The sequence below is a fragment of the Phacochoerus africanus genome, chromosome 2 (assembly GCF_016906955.1).
Source record: "Phacochoerus africanus isolate WHEZ1 chromosome 2, ROS_Pafr_v1, whole genome shotgun sequence".
Taxonomy (NCBI): domain Eukaryota; kingdom Metazoa; phylum Chordata; class Mammalia; order Artiodactyla; family Suidae; genus Phacochoerus; species Phacochoerus africanus.
Genome location: NC_062545.1, coordinates 151,504,592 through 151,529,247, shown reverse-complemented (window position 1 = coordinate 151,529,247; position 24,656 = coordinate 151,504,592). Strand labels below are relative to the sequence as shown.

Genomic DNA, 24,656 nt, shown 5'->3' with positions numbered 1-24,656 from the left:
ACTTATACCCAGCCTTTGAAAACTTTTCGAAAGTTTAAAGAAGAAGGAACACCCTAAAGACATTCTATGAAGCCACCATCACTCTAATACCAAAACCAGACAAAGATATTACCAAAAAAGAAAATTATAGGCCAATATCTTTGATGAATATAGATGCAAAAATTCTCAACAAAATTTTAGCCAACTGAATCCAACAACACATAAAAAAGATCAACACCACGACCAAGTGGGATCCATCCCAAGTTCACAAGGATGGTTCAGCATATGCAAACCAGTCAATGTGTAATGCACCACATTAAAAAAGGTCAAAAGTCATATGATCATCTCAATAGATGCAGAAAAAGTATTTGACAAAATTCAACATCCATTCATGATGAAGTTCCTTATTCTTGTAGCTTCCAACCAATTTTAAATTTACCCAGCACAACTATTTGATAATTGAAAATTATCAGGCTCTTTCTTTGTAGGTCCTTAAGTTAGAACATAAGTAGCAGAGGACTGTGTATCTGGAGCCATGTTATGTAAATTGTGGAAGAAGCCCTGAGCTGCTGTATTGGGTACCACCCTCCGCCATCTGCAGTGATCACAGCTTTATTTTCTTGTCCTTTGGAGATTTCCCAGGCTTTATTTGACTTGGTTTTTGCCCAGTGAATTTATAATTAAATACTACTGATTTAAAAAATGTGAAAACTTCTATGGAGTTCCCGTTGTGGTGCAGTAGTTAACGAATCCGATTAGGAACCATGAGGTTGCGGGTTCTATCCCTGGCCTTGCTCAGTGGGTTAACAATCCAGCGTTGCCATGAGCTGTAGTGTAGGTCGCAGACGCAGCTCGGATCCCGTGTGGCTATGGCTCTGGCGTAGGCTGGTGGCTACAGCTCTGATTAGACCCCCTAGCCTGGGGACCTCCATATGCTGCGAGTGCGGCCCTAGAAAAGGCAAAAAGACAAAAAAAAAGGAAGTGAAAACTTCTAAATTTAGTTTACACAAATTTATTTGGCTTATTCATTATTCCTTTTGGATTACTGTTTTAAAGATACAGTAGAAGCCTCTTTCAACTAAACTTTTAGATAAATATGCACCATAATACACTTCTTCTAATACATAAACTTAACTACAATAATTATTTTTAAGGATATGAGTTCAAAAATACATTCTGGACAGGCAGAAAAAGAAATTGCATTTCCAAATGTATATGCATGCATACACTGTATAACTTTTGAAAACCTATTAATTTCCAAATGAATTGAATTTACTTTTCATCTACAGTAAGAAAATTGCTAATAATAATCCCAATATTTGAACCACATTGCATTTAATAGAAAGACTAGTGGTAGTAATAAAAAAAAAGTGAATTTGAGTACCTGTGGTATTTTCTGAACATTTAATATTATTGCTCTTAATCCTCATGACAGCCTTATGTATTATTCCCATAAAACAACAGAAGAAGTACTGCATGGTCAAAAAGTATGGGAGTCAAAGTGTTAAAGCTAATGTATTTCTTTAAGTAGAACTGTCAGAAATTTTTAATGACAATTTACATTTAGAGCATACCAAATTGTTAGCAGTATCCCAAGACAATCATTAAGGTCACACAGAAAAGTTTGGAAGTGGTGAGGCAGAAACTTAGCTTCCCTTGGGGAACTGGGAAGTGAATATTTTACCTAGGATCTGTGTGCACCTTAGTGCTTGACATCTGTGCCCTGCTATCTCTCTGCAAGTCAGTTTCTTTATCTGTATGATGATATCACCAGTACCTATTAATAAATGGATAGACATTACCTGATTGTGCCTTAGTGGCATTACTTTATTATTGGCACAGGTCTCTGTTTCCATAGTTAACTCACCACCATGCCACTTGGTGTGGCTTGTCACACCAACCCAAGAGCAGTCTTGTGACTGATAACGTGATGGTTTGGGTGGGAAGTTGTGATCTGGGAGGAAAAAGAGCAACGTAGAAGGATGAACTCTGCCAGATGTGAACCTCTGGTTCATTGTACCAGATGAGCCCGTGCTTGACAGACCAGCAGACCATAATACGAAGTCCAGGATTAGCTTCAAATATATAAAATATTGATGGAGGTAGCATTTCAGGTCAGTGGGAGAAAATAAACTATTAATAAATTTCATTGAGAGACTGGGCTAGCGGTCTGGAGCCACACTTTACACCACACTCTAGGAGAATTGTGAATGGGATCTAATATTTATTGGAACATAATACAATTGTTCCAATACTAGAGCCAAATTTGGGGTAATTCTTTAATGACCTACAAGTAAAAAAGATGAACAAGGTAAAAAATTTCTACTTTTCAAAAGATACCATAAGCGAAGTGTAAATGAAACTAAGGATGAAGTATCTGCTACTTGTCATAGACAGAGAGTCAGTCTCCTTTAGCTTTAAGAGAATGACTAACAACCCTGTAGAAGAAAACTGATTAAAAATATGGAAACACAGTAGAGAGAAAGAAAATACATTTGGCATTTCAATATCTGCGAAGATAATTTATTAATTATAAGAGAAATACAAATTAGCATTTTAAAAAATTAAAAGCTGGAACCCCAGTGAGCTACCATTTTTCTCCCACCACATTGGCAAAATTTGAAAGTTTGATAACAAAACACACTACATTGGCATGAATGTGCAGAAACAGGCTCTTCAAACATTGTTGGTGGAAGTGTAAATTGCTACAGCTCCTTTGGAGGGCAATTTGGCAGCATTTATCAAAATTACAAAAGCATATGCCCATTGACATTTGAAGAAATTCCACTTGGCACCATGAGATCCTCTTGGCATCCTGAGAAATGGAGGAAGTATTTCACAAGATTATTCATTGCAACCTTGTTTATGCTAGCAAATGATTGAAAGCAACCTAACTGCTCCTCAGCAGAGGATCATTTAAATAGAACATTCTCTGTCCTTACCATGAAGTGCTGTTTGGCTATTAGCAAAGGAGGGAAAGGCTGGCCTCAGGCTGCTCTGCTCTCAGGTACCCACCTGGAAAGATCCCCACATTCTTTGGTTAGGTGAAAAAAGTAAGGTGCTGACACGTGTTGTGCCAACAGATTTACGTGCAAAAAGATGGGCGTAAAGAAGATGCAATATGTTTATGGATTGAGAAAATCTTTCTTAATTCTCCCCAAAGATTACAAAGTTAGGGATCCTGTGTCTTTGGTGGAGGGGCGAACTTTACTGTGTCTCTCCATCGTTAGACTTCTTGATGTTTGAAATGTGTGAAGGTATGTTTGTTTAGCGACTTCAGCAAGTGCATTATTATTATTATTATTTTTCTTTTTCGAGCCTCACTCGAGGCATATGGAAGTTCCCAGGCTAGGTCAGTTCAGAACTGCAGCTGCCAGCCTATGCCACAGCAACAGCAATGTCAGATCTGAGCCATGTCTACAACCTTTATATATACATAAAGCTTCCTCAAGATTTTTAAAGTGTTCTGTTTCAAAATTTCATTTGAAATGTCCTTGGAGTTCCCTAGTGGCACAACAGGTTAAGGATCTGGCATTGTCACCACAGTGGCTCTGGTTTGATCCCTGGCCCGGGAGCTTACACATGCTATGTGTGTGGCCAGCAAGAAAGAAAGAAGGAAGGGAGGGAGGAAGGAAGGAAAGAAGAAGAAAGAAAAGAAAGAAAGATGCTCTTAATTTAGAATGCCTTTCCCATAAACTTAGTGCTTGCACTTGTAGGCCCAGAAGGTCCTGTCTGAACCGCTGCTCCCCTCCCCATAAGGAGCCTGCAGCTCCTTCTAAGGCCTCTAACTTCTCATGGAACAGTGCTCTCACTTCCCCTGCTAAAGTCGCCTATGTCTATCCTTTCCCTTGTACCACACTCTCTTGATCACTATGGCTTTTTTTCGTTTCGAAATTGTAAAGTGTGAGTCCTCCACCTTAGTTCTTTACAAGATATTTTGAGTCTTCTAAGTCCAAAGCATTTCCATATGACCTGTAGGATCAGCATTTCGATGTCTTTATGAAATCCAGCTGAGGTTTTGATAGATATTGCACTGAATCTGTACATCAATTTAGGGAGTATTGCCATCCTAATATTAAGTTTTCCAATCTATGAACATAGGACAAAAGTAAACTCACTGTCTTAAAAGTCACTGTCAAGCTGAAGGCATTATTCCATCACCCATTTGTAATTATCATATGTCCAATTGGCTTATCTGCTGTTATTTTTTCTGGCAACCTGCATCTGACCCTGTTTGAGGTAATGTCAAACAGAACATCCTACTTCTCCTGCCTGCAGTCCCACTTCAGTTTCCCAAGTTTTGTTTTTTGTTTGGGGGAAAAATGTCATTTGGGGCTGAGTATCATTCAGAATTACTTAGTTGAAAGTATCCAATCTATTTATTGTTCACTTGAACCTTGGAACATTGCCACATAGTCTGTTCTCTGTCTCCTGATAGTCTGAAGTGTATGGACTACAGTTTACCCCTACTCTGCAGGTGTTCTGCTTTAAATGATGTTGATATAATGTTTATAGCTTTTACTTTTTAGGCTTCGATTGGAATAGTTTGATTTTGTAGGTTTGAAAAGTTCCTTTTTGTGTCAATATTTGAAGAATTTTTATGGTGGATGAAATTCGATGCAAAAAAGGATATGATAGCATGCAAATATACTATTATCCATGAAATATATGAACTATATCTTTTCTATTACAGACAGACATTGACTGTCTTTTCTTCTTTTTTTGCATATAGTTCATATTTCTTTCTTTCTTTTTTTTGGCCTCATCTACAGCATGCAGAAGTTCCCTGGCCAGGGATTGAACCCTTGCCACAGCAGTGATCTGAGCCACAGCAGTGACAACACTGGATCCTTAACCCAGTGAGCCACCAAGAAACCTCCTAATGTTTCTTATATGTGTGTATAAAACACAAATAAAAATAAAGATATAAAACATATGTATGAAATGATCCATAACCTAAAATACCAAGATACACATCACTTATTTTTTGCTTTAGTCTATATTTTAAATAAAAAGCCTCTCACCTCTTAACCCTCCCTCCCCTCTTTCACTTGCTTCAGTGATAGCCTCCTGTTTGTTAGATTCCACATGCTACTGATGTACTAGGAGACACTCATTTATTTTTATCCAAGATACTCACTTCTCAAATAGATAACATTCTGTTTTCAAAGTTATTGCTTTCTTCCTTCACCGAAGATTAGGATCCATTGCTTGTACTGTCCCCCATTTAAGTATACATCATACACTGAAATGTGTGTATTTTGGTAATTTCCACTTCCTCACTAGATCAGTGAATGTCTTTGATGACTCTTAATGCCTAGCTTTTTCCATAAGGAAATAATATAGGTGGCACCAAAGAATCAACAGCCCTAATAAACAGTGCTAATTAAGTACAGTAGTAGATTTTGTTTTCACTCCCCAGTGTCAGTAAACAATGGTGATTTTAGGGGGTGTCTGTGATGCCATGGAAAACAAATGGGAGATCTGCAGAATTGGGGGATGACTTGGAACAGTTCACCCCATTGGTTGGAGAATTCAGAAATGACCCTCTTCCTTTTAGTTGTCTCGGAAATGGACATTCTTTTCACTTGCCTTCAAATGTTTTTCTGTATTATTTCTGTCACCTTGATGCAGAGCTATTTATTCCAAGGATAGTTATCCACTTAAGAAGCTCTAAAACCCTATTCTTTTCTGAGAACGTGCAAGTATCTTTGATATGTAAGTACTGTAAGAAAGATGGGCTGTTGGTGTACCTGAAATACCTTGCCCTTGAACACACAAAACCTACATCTCAACCAGTTTCTGGACCTATAGCCTTTGACATTCATCTCCAGAATGGTCCCTCCAGAGTCTCCACCACAGGGGTCCTGGGACAGACTCAGAATAGCCAGCCCAGTGGCAGGCACATAGAGCACATGAGGTTCTTACCCATTTTTACCCTATTATGGTGCTTATTAATTAAAAACAGGGAATTTATATAAAAACAAGTTTGGTGATTCAGTAGTGACAAGACAGAGATAAGTCATGTACACATATGTTCACTGACCAGCTTACACAGATGTAGTCTCAGTTCTAAGAGACACAGCCCTTGCCCAAGGCAAACTGCAGAGAATTGAGAAAATTCCAGTTTTCCTCTTCCTCTTCTGTTAACATTTTTTAAATGTAAATATTAATATATAAATCAGTAAAATATGTTTGGAGAAAAAGAGAAGTGGGCATTGCTGTACTGGGCATACTGTTCCAGTGTGTTTCTCTCTGGTCCAGGCAGAGAGATCTGATTTCGTCTTCCCACTCATGCAGATCCCTTGGCTGTGTCCTTTGCTGTCAGACCCTGCCTGGGGATGAGAGGGAGGTAGCAGAAGCTTTTCCAGAGGACTGACTTGGGTCCTGTCGTGGCTCAGGCCCCACTGTGCCAACCACCCATTCACACACAAGGTGTCTGCAGTCCAGCTCCATCCACATGATAGATGAGAAGAACGGCCATTCCCGGCGGCTGCTGTTCCCTTTGCTGCTGTTGTGAGCTCTGCTTGCTTAGGCGACACTTCTCCACACTTCTCTTGTTGCTCCACACCCCTCTTGTTGAGAATAGCTCACATGGCTGCTGAGTCTTTGAGTTTCTAAAGTTGTTTGTTGCATCTCCATGTGAGTGATAACGAGGCGACTATGAAATTTAGGCTTAGAACCATGTTTGCATCCTCAGTAGCATCTCCCAGGGTGTGTTCCTGGTGCAGTCACGTGGCACACACACACACGTGATGCCACTTAGGGGTGCTGGGGCCAGGCAGAGCCTTTCATAGTTGGAATCAGGGAGATGTGTTTGCTAAATACCTACCACTTCCTAACATTATTTGGACGTGGGAGCTTTACCTCACATGTCATCTTGCAGGATTTTGTTCTTCAGCAGCACCTTCAGGAAAAACTGATAAACATGTTGCTTGATTTTCTTTCGGCATTTAATTTTGCTCTGTAGGAAATCCAGGGCCATTCAATTTTTTCGCTTCTTACTGGTTAAGTACCACATGCACATGCACGCACACATACATGCACACACACACAATCTGCTTGAATTTGTTGGGCACTTTTCCTTACTATTCATGCAATGACAATAGCCGTGAGTGTGGGCAGGGTCTGGAGCACAGTCTGATGCAGGGCGCTGATGGGCAGGGGGCAGGTAGAGTGGCTAGCTTGCCTCCCATGTAGTGAGTGCCCTGTGCCCAGGAGTCTACTCATTTCAGGCTTTGCATTTCTGCATCTGCCAGAAGACAGGAGGAGGAGAGCCTATTTCAGGGTCAGATTAGTGCAAAGTATACCAGCCCTTAGTTGTACTGTCTCAGACCATCCCTTTTAAAAACCTTCACCCGTAGAGCACATTCTCTTGCAATTAGCATCTTGCCCAAATGTGGAGGTGGGAGCTGTTTCCAGCTACTTTTTTATTTCCAGCTATTTTAGAGCCCCACTTTGGAGCAGCTCACTTGACAGAACTTAAAAGCCGAAGCTTCTTTGTTTCCTTAGTGCCATGTGTTCAGTGGAGGTGACAGTGCTTTCCTTTGTACCACTTCTCAGGGTGAAAAGGTGTGTTCTCAGGATTAAGGAAACTCCTTCACTGCCCTCAAGTGGTGCCAGAGTAATCTGATATTAAAATCATAATACTTGGAGGTTTGTATTTCCAGTTCTGCATGGAAATGAATCGCTCAGGCAATAGACCTGGGAATTAGCACCAGGGTTGCAAAGGCGACTGGCCTCATGGGCTTAATGTATTAAATGAGCACAACCCTTAGGACAGTACCTGACCTGGAGTGAGGCCCGCATGGGCGGTAGCTAACATCATGATTTGTGATCTTGTGTTATTGATTTGACCTTAATTCTGTTGACTTTTCTTCCTTACTTGGTAGGTCAAATTGTGCAGAAAACATCCGCAAACACATTCTACACACGGGAAAACATGAAGGAGTCAAGATGTACAACTGCCCCAAGTGTGACTATGGGACAAATGTCCCTGTGGAATTCCGGAACCACCTGAAAGAACAACATCCTGACATCGAGAACCCTGACCTGGCCTACTTGCATGCTGGTGAGAAACGAAAACTATTACATAAAATACTTGTGCTTCTTAAGAGGCTTTCGTTTCACCCGTCACAATAGTTATCATGCTCTTTGTACATCACCAGCATTTATTTAAATGTCGTAACATATGTGATAGTGTCTGTTTCAAGACTTACAAAACAGTACACTTGGTCTTATCCCACGCAACTGTGAAAACAGGTCTGTTCCGTTCTATTTCATCAAGAGCAAATGTGACAAAATCATCATCCAGGACAACAGAGTTATTAATAGCAAATATTCAAAATGCAGTTGAACTGAAACAGTAGTAGTTGTTTGAGCTTCTTATTTTGACTAATTGATAAAGATTTTAAATTTCTTTTCAACGCATGTTTGTGATTGATAATGTCATAGCCTATCCCTTGGACCACTGCTTTCCAGTGAGCATCTGGAGAGGAGGAGAATATGGCTGAGGAGAGGGCAAGACCTCTTGGGTGGGTAACGTAGTGTCACCACATCCAGGAATCAAGAGGGACTGGCCTAGGGCCTAGGGAATGTTGGTGACGGCCATGACCATTGAGATCATTTTGGCCTTATTGGACTGGACACCAGGTGCCATGGAAGGATCAGAGATGCAGCAGCGACTGCAGGATTGAGCAGATCCATTCCTGTAGCTCAACATTTTGTTCAGTGAGCAAGCACACCTTGAGTTGAGTACTTGTGTGCAGAACAGCCAGATGATGGATTATGAGTGTGGGAGCTCTGTGAGGAAGTATTACCTGAAGGACATTTAGAGGAAGTTGCACAGTGTAGCCCAAACAGTGCTGTAGGTAAATGATGCCAGTTGACACAGGGGATGCCTTTCCGCAGATGCTTTGGGATCAGTTGGAGCTATTTAAACTCTGCGTCTCCTCTCACTGGCTGCATGGGTTCCAGGCAGGCAAACCTCTACACCTCAGATTTCTCACACGTAAATCTATTTAAAACCTTTAAAGGTATTGGCTGTGATGCTCTCCTCGCAGTCCCTTCATGCATGAGCATGAGCAGTGCAAGCCATGGGAAATCCCACCAGAGATGCAAGGCTCCAGTTGCAAAATATGTAAATGATGTCTATGTTAGAGCAAACAGAACTTGATGAGTAATTTGAGTTAGGATAATATTCTTAATACATTTGACACTGTCTGCATGTGAGGTTATCATGTGTTTTCCACTGATGTGTTCTTTCAGATTTCTCTTTGTGCTTGTGTGATCAACTCTTTTTAAGTAAGGTGAAACATCTAATTTGGGGAATCTCTATTGTACTCAGAGCTGTTTTGAAAAATGAAAACAGGGGTCAGTACTCCTTACATTTTGGTTAGGTTGTTACTGAAAAGGTTTCTAACTAGACAGTCAATCAGATTTAGTTGACAAAAACAAAGTCAAATTCAAATATCTTTGGGCCATCAGTACCTATGGGTTCTTTATTACCATGAACACATGACAATGTAGATAGATGTCAGAAATATTGCCTTGGGGAGTTCCCGTTGTGGCTCAGTGGTTAATGAATTCAACTAAGAACCATGAGGTTGCGCGTTCGATCCCTGGCCTTGCTCAGTGGGTTATGGATCCGGCATTGCTGTGAGCTGTGGTGTAGGTCGAAGACGCAGCTTGGATTCCGCGTTGCTGTGGCTCTAGTGTAGGCCGGCGGCTACAGCTCCGATTCAACCCCTAGCCTGGGAACCTCCATATGCTGCGGGAGTGGACCTAGAAAAGGCAAAAAAGACAAAAAAAAAAAAAAGGAAATATTGCCTTAAAGGTGGTGCTTTAAGAAATGGCCAAGCAAAACCATCCAAATTGATGGTAGGTTGTCAGCTAAGTACCATTTTCAAGGTGGTGTCACTACGCCTGCTTCTCAAGATGCAGAATTGACACATGCTGTCTCTCCTTTCCATTGCACCAATTAGACTCTAAAAGTGGGCTATTTTCCTAAAATAAGGTACCTCTAACTTTTAAATGAGGTAAACAGCAAAGAGAGGGGGAACACAGCTAATTGCAAACCAAAGCGATACCTCCCTTTCATTGTTCTGCACAGAAAGGATGGACTGCCTTGCTTACGCTATGGCTGAGCTAGTGCGGCTCAGTCTTCCATTTTGAGTTATCATTTGTATAAAAATTTTTATTAGAAAAATTATCCTCGTTTCCTTGTGTATGTTTGTGATGCTCTTGTGCATAGAATCCTAGTTTTCTGTTTATATTTTTATGATTCTGTTAGAAGCTTTCTCTGCATGAATTATAGTAGCTTCCCTTAATATTTTCACAAGCGAAGTCCACGTGGTACATACAGGCTGCCACTTAGTTATCCCTCACTGTGCTTGGCAGTGTTGCTCTTCACTAATATGTTTGCCTTGATAAACTTAGCACAGTTATGAGAAACCTTTAAAAAGGCAAGGTTTTTAGACTAACTTTTAACTTTGTAGTTCTGAATCATCTGTGATACACTCCTGAGTGTGTGAAAGGCGCCTTCCTGGATGGGAGGCAGGATTTGAAGCAGGCCCTTGCTGCTCTTCCTTCCATGCTGCCTGGAAGAGAAACCAGGCCCCACAGTTGATGATCCCTGAGTCACAGCTCTGTAGAAGGTCAGGAGGTGGCACGAGATCTTCGGAGTGGTTATGGCCCAGTCCTGAAGGAGGCCGCTGGTTGCTTCTTGCTCTCAGCACTGCGACTAGGTTGAGATTTCTGTGATCCCAAGTTCAGTGAAGCATAATGATGCAGTTCTTTTAACCTACCCGCAAAATAAGCATATTCACTTGGGATCCAACTTGGCTCTTTCTTTTATGTATATCCAACATCTCATGGTTTCACAAGAAGGAAAACATTAGATGACAACAGCAGAAGAGATTGTTAGTAACGTAATTTGCCCTGGGCGCACCTGCACTGAGATGACCTCCTGCTGCCTGGTCGCTCTCATGACCCACTTTTCCATGTGCGTGTCCTTAAGGGTGGATGTTTCCATGTGCATGGCTTCAGCTCTCATTCCCTCATTGAACGTCTTGGGACTCTGTTCTAACTCTGGGTCTCAGACTTCCTCTCTGTGAGCTGAGGTGGTGATGCCTGCTGCACAGTTTTCACAGGATCTCAAGGAGAGTGAGGTGTAAACTGTGGGGTGTGTTTATAGGAGGCTCCCGTAAGTGTTGCCCACTTCTTCTCTGTTAGCCTTTCTTGATTGTTCATTGTTTTTTTTTCCCACTGTTTGTTGAGGACTAGAAGAATGATTTTATTATTTTCCATTTCACACAAAAGAGAGTTAAAGGCTGTGAGTGAGCTTTAATTTTGGTTGTGGCTTTTTTTTTTTTTTTTAACAGGTGGTTATTTCTTTAAACAAAATTGGATTATTTAGAAATGTAATATTCAATTTCCAGGCATTTGGGGGATTTTCTAGTTATCTTTTTGTTAACTGTTGAAATAGAAATTAATTTGTAGCTTAACACCTACTGTGCTTACAGACGATAGTCCGAATTATTTTAATCCTTTGAAATTTGTTTACACTTTCTTTGGGCCTAGCACATGGTGAGTTTTGGTAAATGTTTGAGACATACTAGAAACAGTGGTATTATTTGGAACTATATTCTGTGTTCTCTATATGTCACTTACTCCGTTTGTTTACTGTGTTGTTCACAGTGTTTGCATTCTTACTATTTTTTTAAGCTAGCTCTGTCAGCTGTGTTAATAGAAGTATATTAAAGTTGCCACTATGATTGTGGATTTGTCTGTTTTTCTTTTCAATTCTGTGAATTTTGGCTTTACATATTTTAAAGACAAATCACTGGGTGCTTGGAACTTTAGGAGCATTTTATACACATGTACATACCTATGATGAAGAAAAAAATACATATTCCTTTAAAATTATGAGTGTTTCTTCTTATCTACAGTAATAATTCTTACTATCATTCTGTGTTTCATATTGTATAGCTATGCCAGCTTCCTTACAAACCACATGTAGCTGCACTTTCTTTTATCTGCTGTGACAACTTTAATCTTTTACTTAGTCTTTTTATTATTTATACTTAATATAATTATTGATCTATTCATCATAATCAACAAATTGGAAGTATTCAAATGCCCATCAAGGAGAATGTATAAAGGTTGTATATTTATGTAATGGAATACTTCATAGCAATGAGAATGAATGAACTTCAGCTAAAGCAACAATAAAATAAATCTCATAATCGTATCATTGGATGAACTGAACCAAACAAAAAGGAGAATATTCTGTATGATTCCATTTTTTATTATGAAAACAGCCAAAGCTGCTCTACAGTGTAGACACTAAGGTCTGTTTCCCCTTGGGGGCAGCAGTCACTGGGGTAAGGAGTAGTGGTGCTAGTTTTGCTTCTTGCTCCTAATGTTGGGACCTGGTTGTGTTTAGTTGGAGAATATTCCTCAAGCTCTTCTATGAGTTGTGCACTTTCCAGTATATACTCCACACAAACAGGAAAGCAGAATTCCCTTCTCCTAAATTTCTAAAGAAGTTTATTTAGGTCCACTCTAGATCTGTTATGGTGAGATTTTTCTAATCACATTGATCCCCACAAAATCGACATCAAATTACAAGTTACCAGACTTTCTTCTTTCATTGTGCATTATAATTTTTTCTATTAGTGAAATCTGTGTCATCTCAAAAGCAGTCTTTATTTGAGCTTTGTAGTTTTGTTTTTTTTATTTTTTATTTTTTTGTCTTTTTTGCCATTTCTTGGGCCGCTCCCGTGGCATATGGAGGTTCCCAGGCTAGGGGTTGAATCGGAGCTGTAGCCACTGGCCTATGCCACAGCCACAGCAACATGGGATCCGAGCCGCATCTGCAACCTACGCCACAGCTCACTGCAATGCCAGATCCCTAAGCCACTGAGCAAGGCCAGAGATCAAACCCACAACCTCATGGTTCCTAGTCAGATTTGTTAACCACTGAACCACTACAGGAACTCCTGAGCTTTGTAGTTTTAGCAATTGCATTTCTCCCATCTTTATTATCCATGAATAATCTTGTGTTCTATTACTACACCTTGAGCAAGAATTAAACACACTTTATGTTTGCGATAGAGATGACCTTCTATTGGACTTGGGTGGTTATAGCTCAGAATATTTCTAAAATACCCTTAAAGAAGGAAGGATGGAGAGAGTGCAGGCCAAGGAGAGGGCACGGGGGTGTGCCAAGGCTGTGTTGATTGTCTCTCCGAAGAACAAGATGTTTTTCCTCATGAATCCAAGAGACAGCTCCATGTTATGTCTCCACAGCTCAAAGAGCTCATCTGCTGTTGAAGCAGTGCTCACTAAGCATGGACAGAGGTGCCCTGCAGCACCAGGCATGGCTCACTATGTGTGGACAGAGGTCCCCAAAACACTGGGTGTGGCTCATTACATGTGAACAGAGTGCCCTGGAGCACCAAGCATGGAGAGGGTGTCCCCCTTCAAGAAGCTGGCTGAGTTGTTTCATATTCTCCTCAAAGAAGCTAGGACTTTCAATGTACAAAATGTTTGCACCTCTTGTAAAGATAACAGTCAAATGGTTTTCTCTTTTTAGGGGAAATTAAGTATTAAATGATGACATGGTCTTTCCCATAATATCCTTTATTTTTCTGTCATTTTTAATCATATTTATATCACTATAATTATTATCAGTTCTTATGTATAAAGACTTAATCATTTACAATATATGTTAGATTATTGCCTGTGTCAAATGATAGCACATGAATCTATCATGCCCTCCTAACAAATTAGAATTTTATATTCTATAAGATAATCAGTTTTTAATTCTTTATAACATGTATTATTTAACTGCTTTCCATAGCATTTTCCTCTTACCCAGTTATAAGAATAAAAATGTGGAAGTTTGACTCTTATCAAAATTTCAAATCCTTTTCCTTCTAATGGTAACCAATTCAGTACCATTTAAACTATATTTAACTGATTCCTTAATTCTATCCCAGTGCATCACTTTATACTTTGGCAGATTAAATTTCATATTCCACCTCTGAGCCCATTTGCTTAATCTATCATGGTTAAGATAAAACAGCTATAGCCTTTTGTATCTTAACCATTCTTTCTCATTTAGTGGTACATTCAAATTTGCTAATATAAAAGATTTTCTTCATCATTAATTAAAAACATTGGTGTCCTGATGTATAGAGCCTTGTAGAATTTAGTCTTCCCAAATTCTTTGGCCCTCTATTTTTAACTCCAGTACTTTCATCCCCTTTGTTAGTTGGGCGCTCTGACACATGTCATGACATTTTGTACAATAATTCATTTTATGAAAAGGTCCAAAAATCTCAGAAAATCCTGACAGTTTCTCATTGGTTCTCCCTTACATAAACCAATTATTACTTCAACCTAAAAAGGAACGAAATTTTTTCTGACATGATTGCCTTTGGTAAATCCATGCTGACTCACTCCTATTAAATTGTACTTCTCCAAATGTATCATTAAGCTCATCCATAAGTATCATCTCAAATTTATTTCCTAATATAGATGTTAGACTTACAGCTCTATAATTTTCAGCCTCTCCCTTTCTTTTTAACCTTCAGACTGCATTCCTTGTTTTCCAGTCTCCTGATACTTCACCACTTAACAAAAGACTTCCTAAAATAATTAACAGTTCAACACTTTGATTCTTTAACCTCCAACATCATCCATGGGTGAATTTACTATTTTTCTTAGCTGCTGCTAAAGTCTTTGTTTCTTTCAGACTCCTGTGTATGTACCCTGGTGCCCTGTGTAACCCAGGTCCTTAGGTCTGACATGGCCAGAGGATTCAGGATTTCACTAGCTGGCCTTGCTTGTCGCTTCCACTCCTGTCAGATTTCCTAAGTTTGGAACTACCTTGCATGCTTTGTAGTCAGTGGGTCAAAGCAGAATTTTTCTATCAATCTGCATTGTTTCAGTAATATAATTACTATCCAGGATCATCTCATTTGTGTGTGTTTATCAGTAAATGTACTGCTTACTGATAAGTCAAGCTGACTCCCTGAACTCACCACCATTTCTTTTATTGAATAATATACCAAACTAGGTTTTTTCAAAGCTTTCTCACTATACATTCTTCAATATTTAATCTGCTTAAGAGTAAATATGTTCTCTCAAGCATTTTATCAGTATGTCTAAAAACTTCCTTTATCTGCTTAACACTGAGGAACAGAGTTAAGGAAATATTTGCCACTGTATGTCTATCTGGTCCACTTTCTGCCACTTCCTTCCCACAGTCCCCCAAAATGTAATATGTATGCTTTCCTGTTTTAGATGGTTGGTATGTAGAACTGAAGAACTGTATTATTTTACACAGTCATGTTTTGCTTTTTCAATTTCAGAGAAAGAAAGAGGAAGGGGAGTAACAGTGTCTGTGCCAAACTTTTCATTAGGCCATTAAATCTTCAAAGCAAAATTCTTTGGTGGGTGTAATTTTCAGTTTAATGATGTGACTTTAAAAAGATGGATTTTCAAGAGGTTAACTTGCCAATTGAAATCCATGTCTGGTTGTCGTCAAGAGTGTTCCAGTTATATAATCCTGTATATTCGAGGGCTTTAAAAAAGTCAGTTTCTATGGGTTAATGAAATTCTTATCATGGAAGCCTTAATATTTTGGAGTTTTAAGACATCAGATAATCTGAAAACATGTAGTAGGAATCAGTATGGTATAAAAAAAAACACCCATCAGGGTAAATGTTTTTACAGTTGTATGTCTCCTGCCTGGTACAGAGCTTGGTAGATGGATGGGTGGGTAGATGGATGGATGGAGTCAGATGAACAAGGGTTTGGCTTTATTGTGATTGAGATGTGTGGCTATAAGCAGGTCGTTCTGCCTTCTATGTCTTTATTCTCATCTGCAAGATGAATAATGATATTTATCCTTTCTTCTGCATATGAAGTTTAAATTAAATAACATGTATGAAAGAGCTTTGAAAATTATCATTGATATTGAGATTTTCTTTAAAAGTAAAGGTAGTGGGTTTTGTTATTGCTATTTCGGTAGTAAGAAAGTAGAGGGAAAGAACTGGAATGATTTTGTGCATTTATTTCAAGTTGAATTTAAGAGTGATTAATCTCATAACTGTGTGTGTGTGTGTTATGTGTGTAATACATATAGTATTAGCATGGCCTTCTGAGCATATATCCAAAGTTAGCTCTAGAAAAGGTCTATATAAAACCTTTTTCCAAGGGGAAATTTATTACTTGAATTATTTCTATCTTTGTATGTGGTCAACTCTTTATTTTTAAAACTATTTTTTAAAAAAGAATGTGATCTTGAAATAATGTCCTTTCTAGTGTATATTTTAATGTTCTGTGAAGTCCTTAAAGGCATTCACAACACTTAAAATCAAAGTACAAATTAAAGTACAGCTTTTGCTAGCAGTACCTAATAGACTTGGTGAAAATATCTGAGATTCACATAGATCCATTCCCTTAACCATCTTTGATGGATCGCAAGCATTTAGAGCACTCAGTCTCATCCCCTCACTTTAAGGAGAAGTTTTAAAGTAATGTTTCATTTTTTTTTCTAGAAAAAAGCTCTATTCTCTTGTTTCTTAGGAGGCCTTGCTTAGTGCAATTAGCCTGTTTAATTCAGAGCCACATTGAAACTCTCTCTTAGGCTTCTTTCCTTGCTGCCCCAAGGTTATACAGGTACATGGCAGTATGGTTTCCTCATCAGCAGGCAAAATTGCGATCTTATCTGGACTAACATTTTTAGCATTCATGAATTGAATTCTGTAAAATAGTCTTTAAAAAAAAAAAGGAGACAAAATTGTGATCTTATCCCCCCTGACAACTTCATTTATCAAAATTTTAAGGGGAAAAAATTGATTGTGGAAAGTTAGAGTAGGGGCGGTATGATTTTATCAGGTAATTGATGTGGCTTTTATTTTTATAGAGACCTTTTATCCACTGTTTAATTCAATATAATTTATATATTTTAAAAATTTATATACCCTCACAGGCATATCTTGATCCCAACTAAACTGCAGTTTTATGTGAGGGGAACAAGGTAAGTGTTGACAGGTCCTACTGCTGATGCTACATAACAGGCTACTGTTTCCAGCGAAGCCATTTAGTGAAGGATATCATTACAAGTTTTTCAAATTAGGAGGAAAATTCAGGTATATTGTTTAATTAGCTTTGAAATTTAGTTCAGAAACTAAATGTGTACAAATGCACATTATTATTCATTTGCAGTTTCATTATCGGCTATTTTTAGAGAGCAAAATTACAATTTAGCAAGTTTTCCTTGTTTTAGGTTTTTATTTTGAAATAACTTTAAACTTACTGAAAAGTTGCAAAAATAGCACAGAGTTCCCGTATAGCCTTTACCCACCCTCCCCAAATGTTATCATTATATATAACCATAGTGAAATTACCCAAACCAAAGACATTAGCATTAGTACAATAGTGTTTTCTAAACTTTATTCTTTATTCAGATTTCACCAGTTTTTCCCTTCTGCCGTTTTTCTTTTCCAGAATTCAGCTCAGGTACTGACATGCTCTTCTTTTGCTGTGTCTCCTTAATCTCTAGTCCCTGACAGTTTTTCTGTCTCTCATTGTCTTGTGTGACCTTGACGCTTGTAAAGAATATGGATCGGTTATTTTATAGACTGCCCCTTATTTTGCATTAATCTGACATTTACTTATATTTGGTTGAGGTTTTTTAAGAATTCCCTAGACTAGAAGTGGAGCATATCAGGGGTGCATTATGGCAGATGATGGAATCTGAATCAGTTGGGTAAGATGGTGTCTCCATATTTCTTTACCACAGACTTCCTGTTTCCCCCTTTTTAATTAATACACGTCTCAGGGAAGATACTTTCAGATTATGCAAATAGCCTGTTTCTCCTCCAGCATTTACCCACTAACTTTGACATTCATTAGTGGATCTTGACTGCAACAAGATCTGTGGAGTTCTAATGGTCATTTTCTCTTTTCCTCATTCCTTCTACATTTAATTGGAATTCTTCTTTAAGGAATATCTGTCCCTTCTCTCCCAATTATTTTTTATTCTATTAATTTTTACCATTATGGACTTATTTTACTCTGTGGCATATAATCCTGTATCATTATTATTTATTTTCTTGCTTAAACTGCTTCAGCTTTGGCCATTGCAAGGACTTTTAGGTGGACTCCAGTGTCCTTTGATGTGTCCCCATCCTTTTATGAACATCTCTTCACTTTCTGGCACCAAAATGTGCTCCAGAGCTATCTGGTGCTTTCCCTACCCTGGTGGTAAAATCAACCCCTCTTTCAGGAGCCTTTGCTCCTTTTATTAGAGAAAGGTATTTAGAAACCAAGATATGAACCCTGTGTGTTCTCATTGCTTCTCTGCACCATTTGCTTATAGGCCTTCTTAGGAGCCAGAACTAGGAAGCAGATGTGTGCATAGTAAGCCCTGCATTCCCATAACTATACATTCTTTTATCTCTTTAAAACATAAATTATATTAGCTTTAAAGCCCTTGGAAATAAACGAAGAGCAATCTTTGTGATCTTCAATTAAGCAATGGTTTATTTGCTATGATACTAAAAACGTGGAATATAAAAGAAAAAAAATGGATGAATAGGACTTCATCAAAAAATTTTTAACAATTGTGCCTCGCAATATTGCAAAGCAACAGTCATCAAGACAGTGTGGTACTGGTACCAAAACAGACATAAAGACCAATGGAACAGAATAGAGAACCCAGAAATAAACCCAGATGCCTATGGTCAATTAATCTTTGACAGAGTAGGCAAGAACGTAAAATGGGAAAAAGGAGTTCCTATCGTGGCGCAGTGGTTAACAAATCCGACTAGGAACCATGAAGTTGCGGGTTCAATCCCTGGTCTTGCTCAGTGGATTAAAGATCCGGCGTTGCCGTGAGCTGTGGTGTAGGTTGCAGACGTGGCTGGGATCCTGCATTGCTGTGGCTCTGGTGTAGGCCGGCGGCAACAGCTCCAATTAGACCCCTAGCCTGGGAACCTCCATATGCTGTGGGGCCCAAGAAAAAGGCAAAAAGACCAAAAAAAAAAAAGGGAAAAAGACAGTCTTTTTTTTTCAGCAAGTATTGCTGGGAAACCTGGACAGCTGCATGCAAATCAATAAAACTAGAGCACACCCTCACATCATGCACAAAAATAAACTCAAAATGGCTTAAAGATTTAAATATAAGGCAGGACACCATCAAACTCCTGGAAGAGAACACAGGCAAAACATTCTCTGACATCAACCTTCCAAATGTTTTCTCAGGTCAGTCTCCCAAAGCAACAGAAATAAAAGCAAAAACAAACCAGTGGGACCTAATCAAACTGACAAGCTTTTGCACAGCAAAGGAAACCAAAAAGAAACCAAAAAGACAACTTACAGAATGGGAGAAAATAGTTTCAAATGATGCAACTGACAAGGGCTTAATCTCTAAAATATAAAAACAACTTATACAACTCAACAGCAAAAAAGCCAACAACCCAATGGAAAAATAGGCACAAGGCCTGAATAGACATTTCTCTGAGGAAGACATACGGATGGCCAAAAGGCACTTGAAACAATGCTCAACATCACTGATTATTAGAGAAATGCAAATCAAAAGTACTATGAGATACCACCATGTCACACCAGAATGGCCATCATTAATAAGTCCACAAATAACAAATGCTGGAGGGGGTGTGGAGAAAAAGGAATCTTCCTTCACTGTTGGTGGGAATGTAAGCTGGTACAATCACTATGGAGAACATATGGGGGTACCTTAGAAAACTGTATACAAAACTATTATATGACCCAGCAATCCCACTCTTGGGCATATATCCAGACAAAACCTTCCCTGAAAAAGACACATGTACCTGCATGTTCATTGCAGCACTATTCACAATAGCCAAGACTTAGAGTCAACCCAAATGTCCATCGACAGATGAGTGGATTAAGGAAGATGTGTTTTATATATACACAATGGAATACTACCCAGCCATCAAAAAGAACAAAATAATGCCATTTGCAGCAACATGGATGGAACTAGAGACTCTCATATTGAGTGAAGTAAGTCATAAAGAGAAAGACAAATACATATAAGACATCATTTACATCTGGAATCTAATATACGGCACAAAGGAACCTTTCCACAGAAAAGAAAATCATGGACTTGGAGAATAGGCTTGTGGTTGCCAAGGGGGAGGGGAAGCGAGTGGGATGGATGGGGTGCTTGGGGTTATTAGATGCAGGCAATTGTCTTTGGAATGGATTAGCAATGAGATCCTGCTGTGTAGCACTGGGAACTATGTCTAGTCACTTACAATGGAGCATGATAATGTAAGAAAAAAGAATGTATACATGTGTGTGTTACTGGGTCACCATGCTGAACAGTAGAAAATTGACATAATTAAACCAGCTATAATGGAAAAAAATAAAAATCATTATATAAACTTCAAACAAACAAAAATTGTGTCTCAGAGTACACCATCAGGAAGATGAGAGGAAAACCTATAAAATGTGGGGAAACTGTAGATCTATCTGGTAAGAAACTTGTATCCAGAATATATAAAGAACCCTTATATTTAAATAATATCAAGGCAACTAATCTGATTTAAAAATGGGCAAAGAATCAGAATAGCCATCTCTCCAAAGAAAATATATAAATGGCCAGTAAACAGATGAAAAGATACTCAACATCATTACTTGTTGGGCAAATCTAAACCACGATGAAATGCCACATTTATTCTTCTTGGCAATTATGAATAGAAGTGCTATAAACATTCACATATAGATTTCTGTGGGAATGTAAGTTTTCATTTCTCTTGGGTAGATAAATACCTAGAAATGAGATGCCTGGAGGATATTGTACATATATATTTAACTTTTGAAGAAAACTGTCAAAAGATTTTTCAAAGTTTGCATGTTTTATGTTCCCACCAGTGCTGTATGAGTTAGTCACTCCACATCTTCACTAACACTTTTTATTATGCTTTGTTTAAGTCACTCTAATAGGAGTTGAGTAGTATTTTGTGGCTTTAATTTGTGTTTGGCTGATCACAAATGATGTTGATTATTTGCCGCCTTTATGTTTTTTTTTTTTTGGATGAAGTATCTTTTGAAATATTTTGCCCCTGGAGTTCCTGTCATTGCTCAGCAGCAACGAACCCGACTATATCCATGAGGATGCGGGTTCCATCTCTCGCCTTGCTTAGTGGATTAAGGACCCAGCATTGTGGTGTAGGTCATAGTCACGGCTTGGATCCCACATTGCTGTGTCTGTGGAATAGGCCAGCACATGCAGCTCTGATTCAGCCCTCGCCTGGGAACTTCCATATGCTGCAGGGTGCAGCCCTAAGAACACACACACACAGAAAGAAATATTTTGCCCCCTTTTTCCTTGTGTTATTGAGATTTGAGAGTTTTAATATATATTTGATATAAGACCTTGTCTCTCATCAGTGTTTTTCACAGAACAAAATCTGTTATTATTCATAAATTCTAGTTTATTAATGTTTTTCTTTATGGTTTGTACTTTTATTATGGTATTTCAAAACTATTTGCCTAACTCAAGTTACCAAGATTAACTCCTGTATTTCTTGTAGAAGCTTTACGCTTTTACATTTTAATTTACACCTATAATCTGTTTTGACTCAAATTTTATATAATATCAGGTATAGGTTACGGGATTTACTTGTCATTTTTTTGAGCAATATTTGTTGAAAACAGTATCTTTTCTTTCTAGAATTGCCTTTGCACTTTTGTTGAAAATCATTTGGCAATGTTTCTTTGAGTCCATTTCTTTCCTCTCCATTACCATAGCAATTTCTAAAATTAAGTAACTGTGGGTTTTAAATTTTATCCTTAAATTCCCACAATTGGATCACATGTGTGGCCCTTCATTTCTGTGCACCCTATCTCTTCATTGCTCTGTGATCTAATATAAATTCACTGTGAATCTGTCTGATTTGTCACTGTCTTATCCTGCTCTTGAATGACTTCCTGAGGAGAGGTAACTGTACCTGATAAGTGTTAAAACCAATCATTCCAAAATCTTATGAAGAAATAAAATGAGATATGCATATTTACATTCAGAATATAGTGACCAGAAATTCTTGTTTCTTAATCTTTTATATTAATAAAAAAGAAAAGCCCTGCACTTTCTGCTCATAATATGATTCTTCTCTGGTTAGCTTTTGTGCCTTTTTAAATAATACCAATTTTATATTTTATATTCACCATATTTTTCTTACTAGCTAAGAAATCCACTTTAAAAATAATTGCTTTATCACCCCACACCTATTAGGGTGACTACTATCAAAAAAAAATTATAAAAAGAAAAGTAAAAAACAAGTATTGGCAAGAATGTAGAGAAATTGAAGCCCTTATGCACTGTTGGTGAGAATGTAAAATGGTACAGTTGCTATGGAAACAGTATAGTGGTTCCTCAAAAAATTTAAAATATGATCCAGAGTTTCCACTTCTTGGTATTTATCCAAAAGAAGTGAAAGAAGGTCTCAAGTTATTTGTATACGCACGTTCATAGCAACTTTATTCACAATAACCAAAAGGTAGAAATATCCACCCATGCAATGGAATATGATTCAGCCTTAAAAAGGAAGAAAGTGCTGACATAGGCTGCAACATAGATGAGCCTTGAGGATGCTTTGCTCAGAGAAATAAGCCAGTCACAAAAGACAAATGCTGTAGGATTACACTGTAAGTGGTACCTATAGAGTAGTCAGACTCATACATACAAGAAGTCAAGTGGTGGGTGCCAGGGACTAGGGGGCATAATTATAGAGTTTCACTTTTTTAATATGAAAAATTCTGGGGACTGATTATACAACAGTGTGAAGGTACTTAATATTACTGAACTGTACAGTTAGCAATGGTAAATTGTATGAATATTTTACCACAGTTAAAATTTTTTGAAAGTACAAATACAAAAAGTCCCAGTTACCTTATCATTTGTATTTTTTCACATGTCTAGGTTAGAAAATATTAAATAGATATCTCTGTTGGTGAGGGGTCATTAGAGAAGGGAGTTGATTGGGATGGAAAAAATGAAAATGGGGAAGTTAATACAGGAATTATACTAATTGGCTTGAGACTCTAAAATTAAATAGACCAAAAAGATGTTATATGATACATGCTAATCAGCATTTGAAATTGATTGAATAAATTTCAAAGTTTGTTCAGGAAAAATATAAAGGAGCAAAATATTTTTGCTTATAGACATGCTTATACTTTTTTTTCATTTTTGCTATTTCTAAGCAAGATTAAAAACACTTAAATACATTCTTTTAATAGATAAAAATCCATCATAATAAAGTAGTCACTAAAATCACCTAATAGCTTTTATTGCAGCAGAATATAGCGTAGGCCCAACTAGATAAAATAGTGTTTTTGATGGCTGGTCTAGATCCTTCTTAAAAAGCTCTGCTCAGACAGGTTCACTCTTGTCACAGCTTTTAGTGCCATTTGTTGAGTAGCATGTCAGTGTGATTGGCAGAGAGTCATTCTTTTATCTTGTGAAAAATCATAATTTTAGTGCATGCTTAAAATAAAAGCCTAGCATAAGTGATTTCCTGTTTATAAAGGGAAAGACAAGACTCCTTTGCAATTAGTATGAATTATTAACATTGCATCAAATATAACATTTAATTTTGTTTTTATTGGGAGAGAACTTTTTTGGTAGGAACTGCCTGTCAGGATTTCTTCCACATTGTTGTCTTTCTCACTAAGTTAGAATGAATTGTAATACAGTATATCAGTTTCTTTCTAGATGCTGGCCAAGGACAGATTTGAATTCTATTGGCTTAAATAGAACCTGGATCTCAAAGTAATGAAATAGATATTTTGCATCTTGGAGTAAGGTGTATGTCACTTAATCTCTTTGAGTGATAAATGTCTTGGAGTGATTAAATCAGTTAATATTTGTAAAGTACTTAAAGTAGTGCCTGGCATGTGTTAGGTGTTCTGTAAGTATTTAAGTAATAAAATATTGAGCTGAAATTACTCTATGTCTTCTAGATTTTTTAAAATTATGCCAGTAGGTGTTGCTCTTGAGTGACAAGAATAGATATTCTGAGTTCTGTTTTGTGTGAACACAGTGACCTGCATCTTTGACATCACTTGCATATTCACGTTTTTATACCCTGTTCTCCTTATTAGAAACAAAGACTGTTTCTAATAAATAAATTGTTTTCTTTAAAGGCTTGGTTGATATAAAATCTCAAAAGACATGAAATTTCTCAAATCTCTTGAAATTCTAGAATACTGTTTGGTGGTATGACAGTTAGTTTCACCAAAGTTTATTTTTCTTTTAAAGATACCAATGTCATGGCATTTCCCACTTATCAGCCAGCTATGTATCATATTTTAACAACCTTTATCTTAGTAACTAAATATTTCTTAATTCTATTAACATTTTTATAGAGCATTCAGTCTGCAATGAACTGTGGTACTTCTTGGTGTTTTACAAATAACCCTTGGATAGGATTAGGATTTGTTAGATTAACCTTGATTTTCAGACAGAGCAAGCTTCACATTTAAATGAGGGACAGAATAGGTGCCAGATGTAGTCCCTCTTGTGCTCATTTAGTGGTAATGTTATTTAATGACTTGTAAGCGCTCTTGCGATTAAAGTGAGTGTTGGGAATATTGTTTGCTATGGGGATGGA

The 24,656-nt window shown here is 37.9% G+C and overlaps 1 protein-coding gene across 1 annotated transcript in view; it reads left to right on the top strand.

Moving 5' to 3' along the window:
• ZNF407 (zinc finger protein 407) overlaps positions 1 to 24,656 on the top strand; it is a 422,314-nt gene that overhangs the window by 278,715 nt on the left and 118,943 nt on the right. Inside the window, exon 8 of the mRNA XM_047766947.1 lies at positions 7,872 to 8,050. Within this exon, the coding sequence (XP_047622903.1) occupies positions 7,872 to 8,050 (179 nt within the window). The remainder of the gene's footprint in view (positions 1 to 7,871; positions 8,051 to 24,656) is intronic.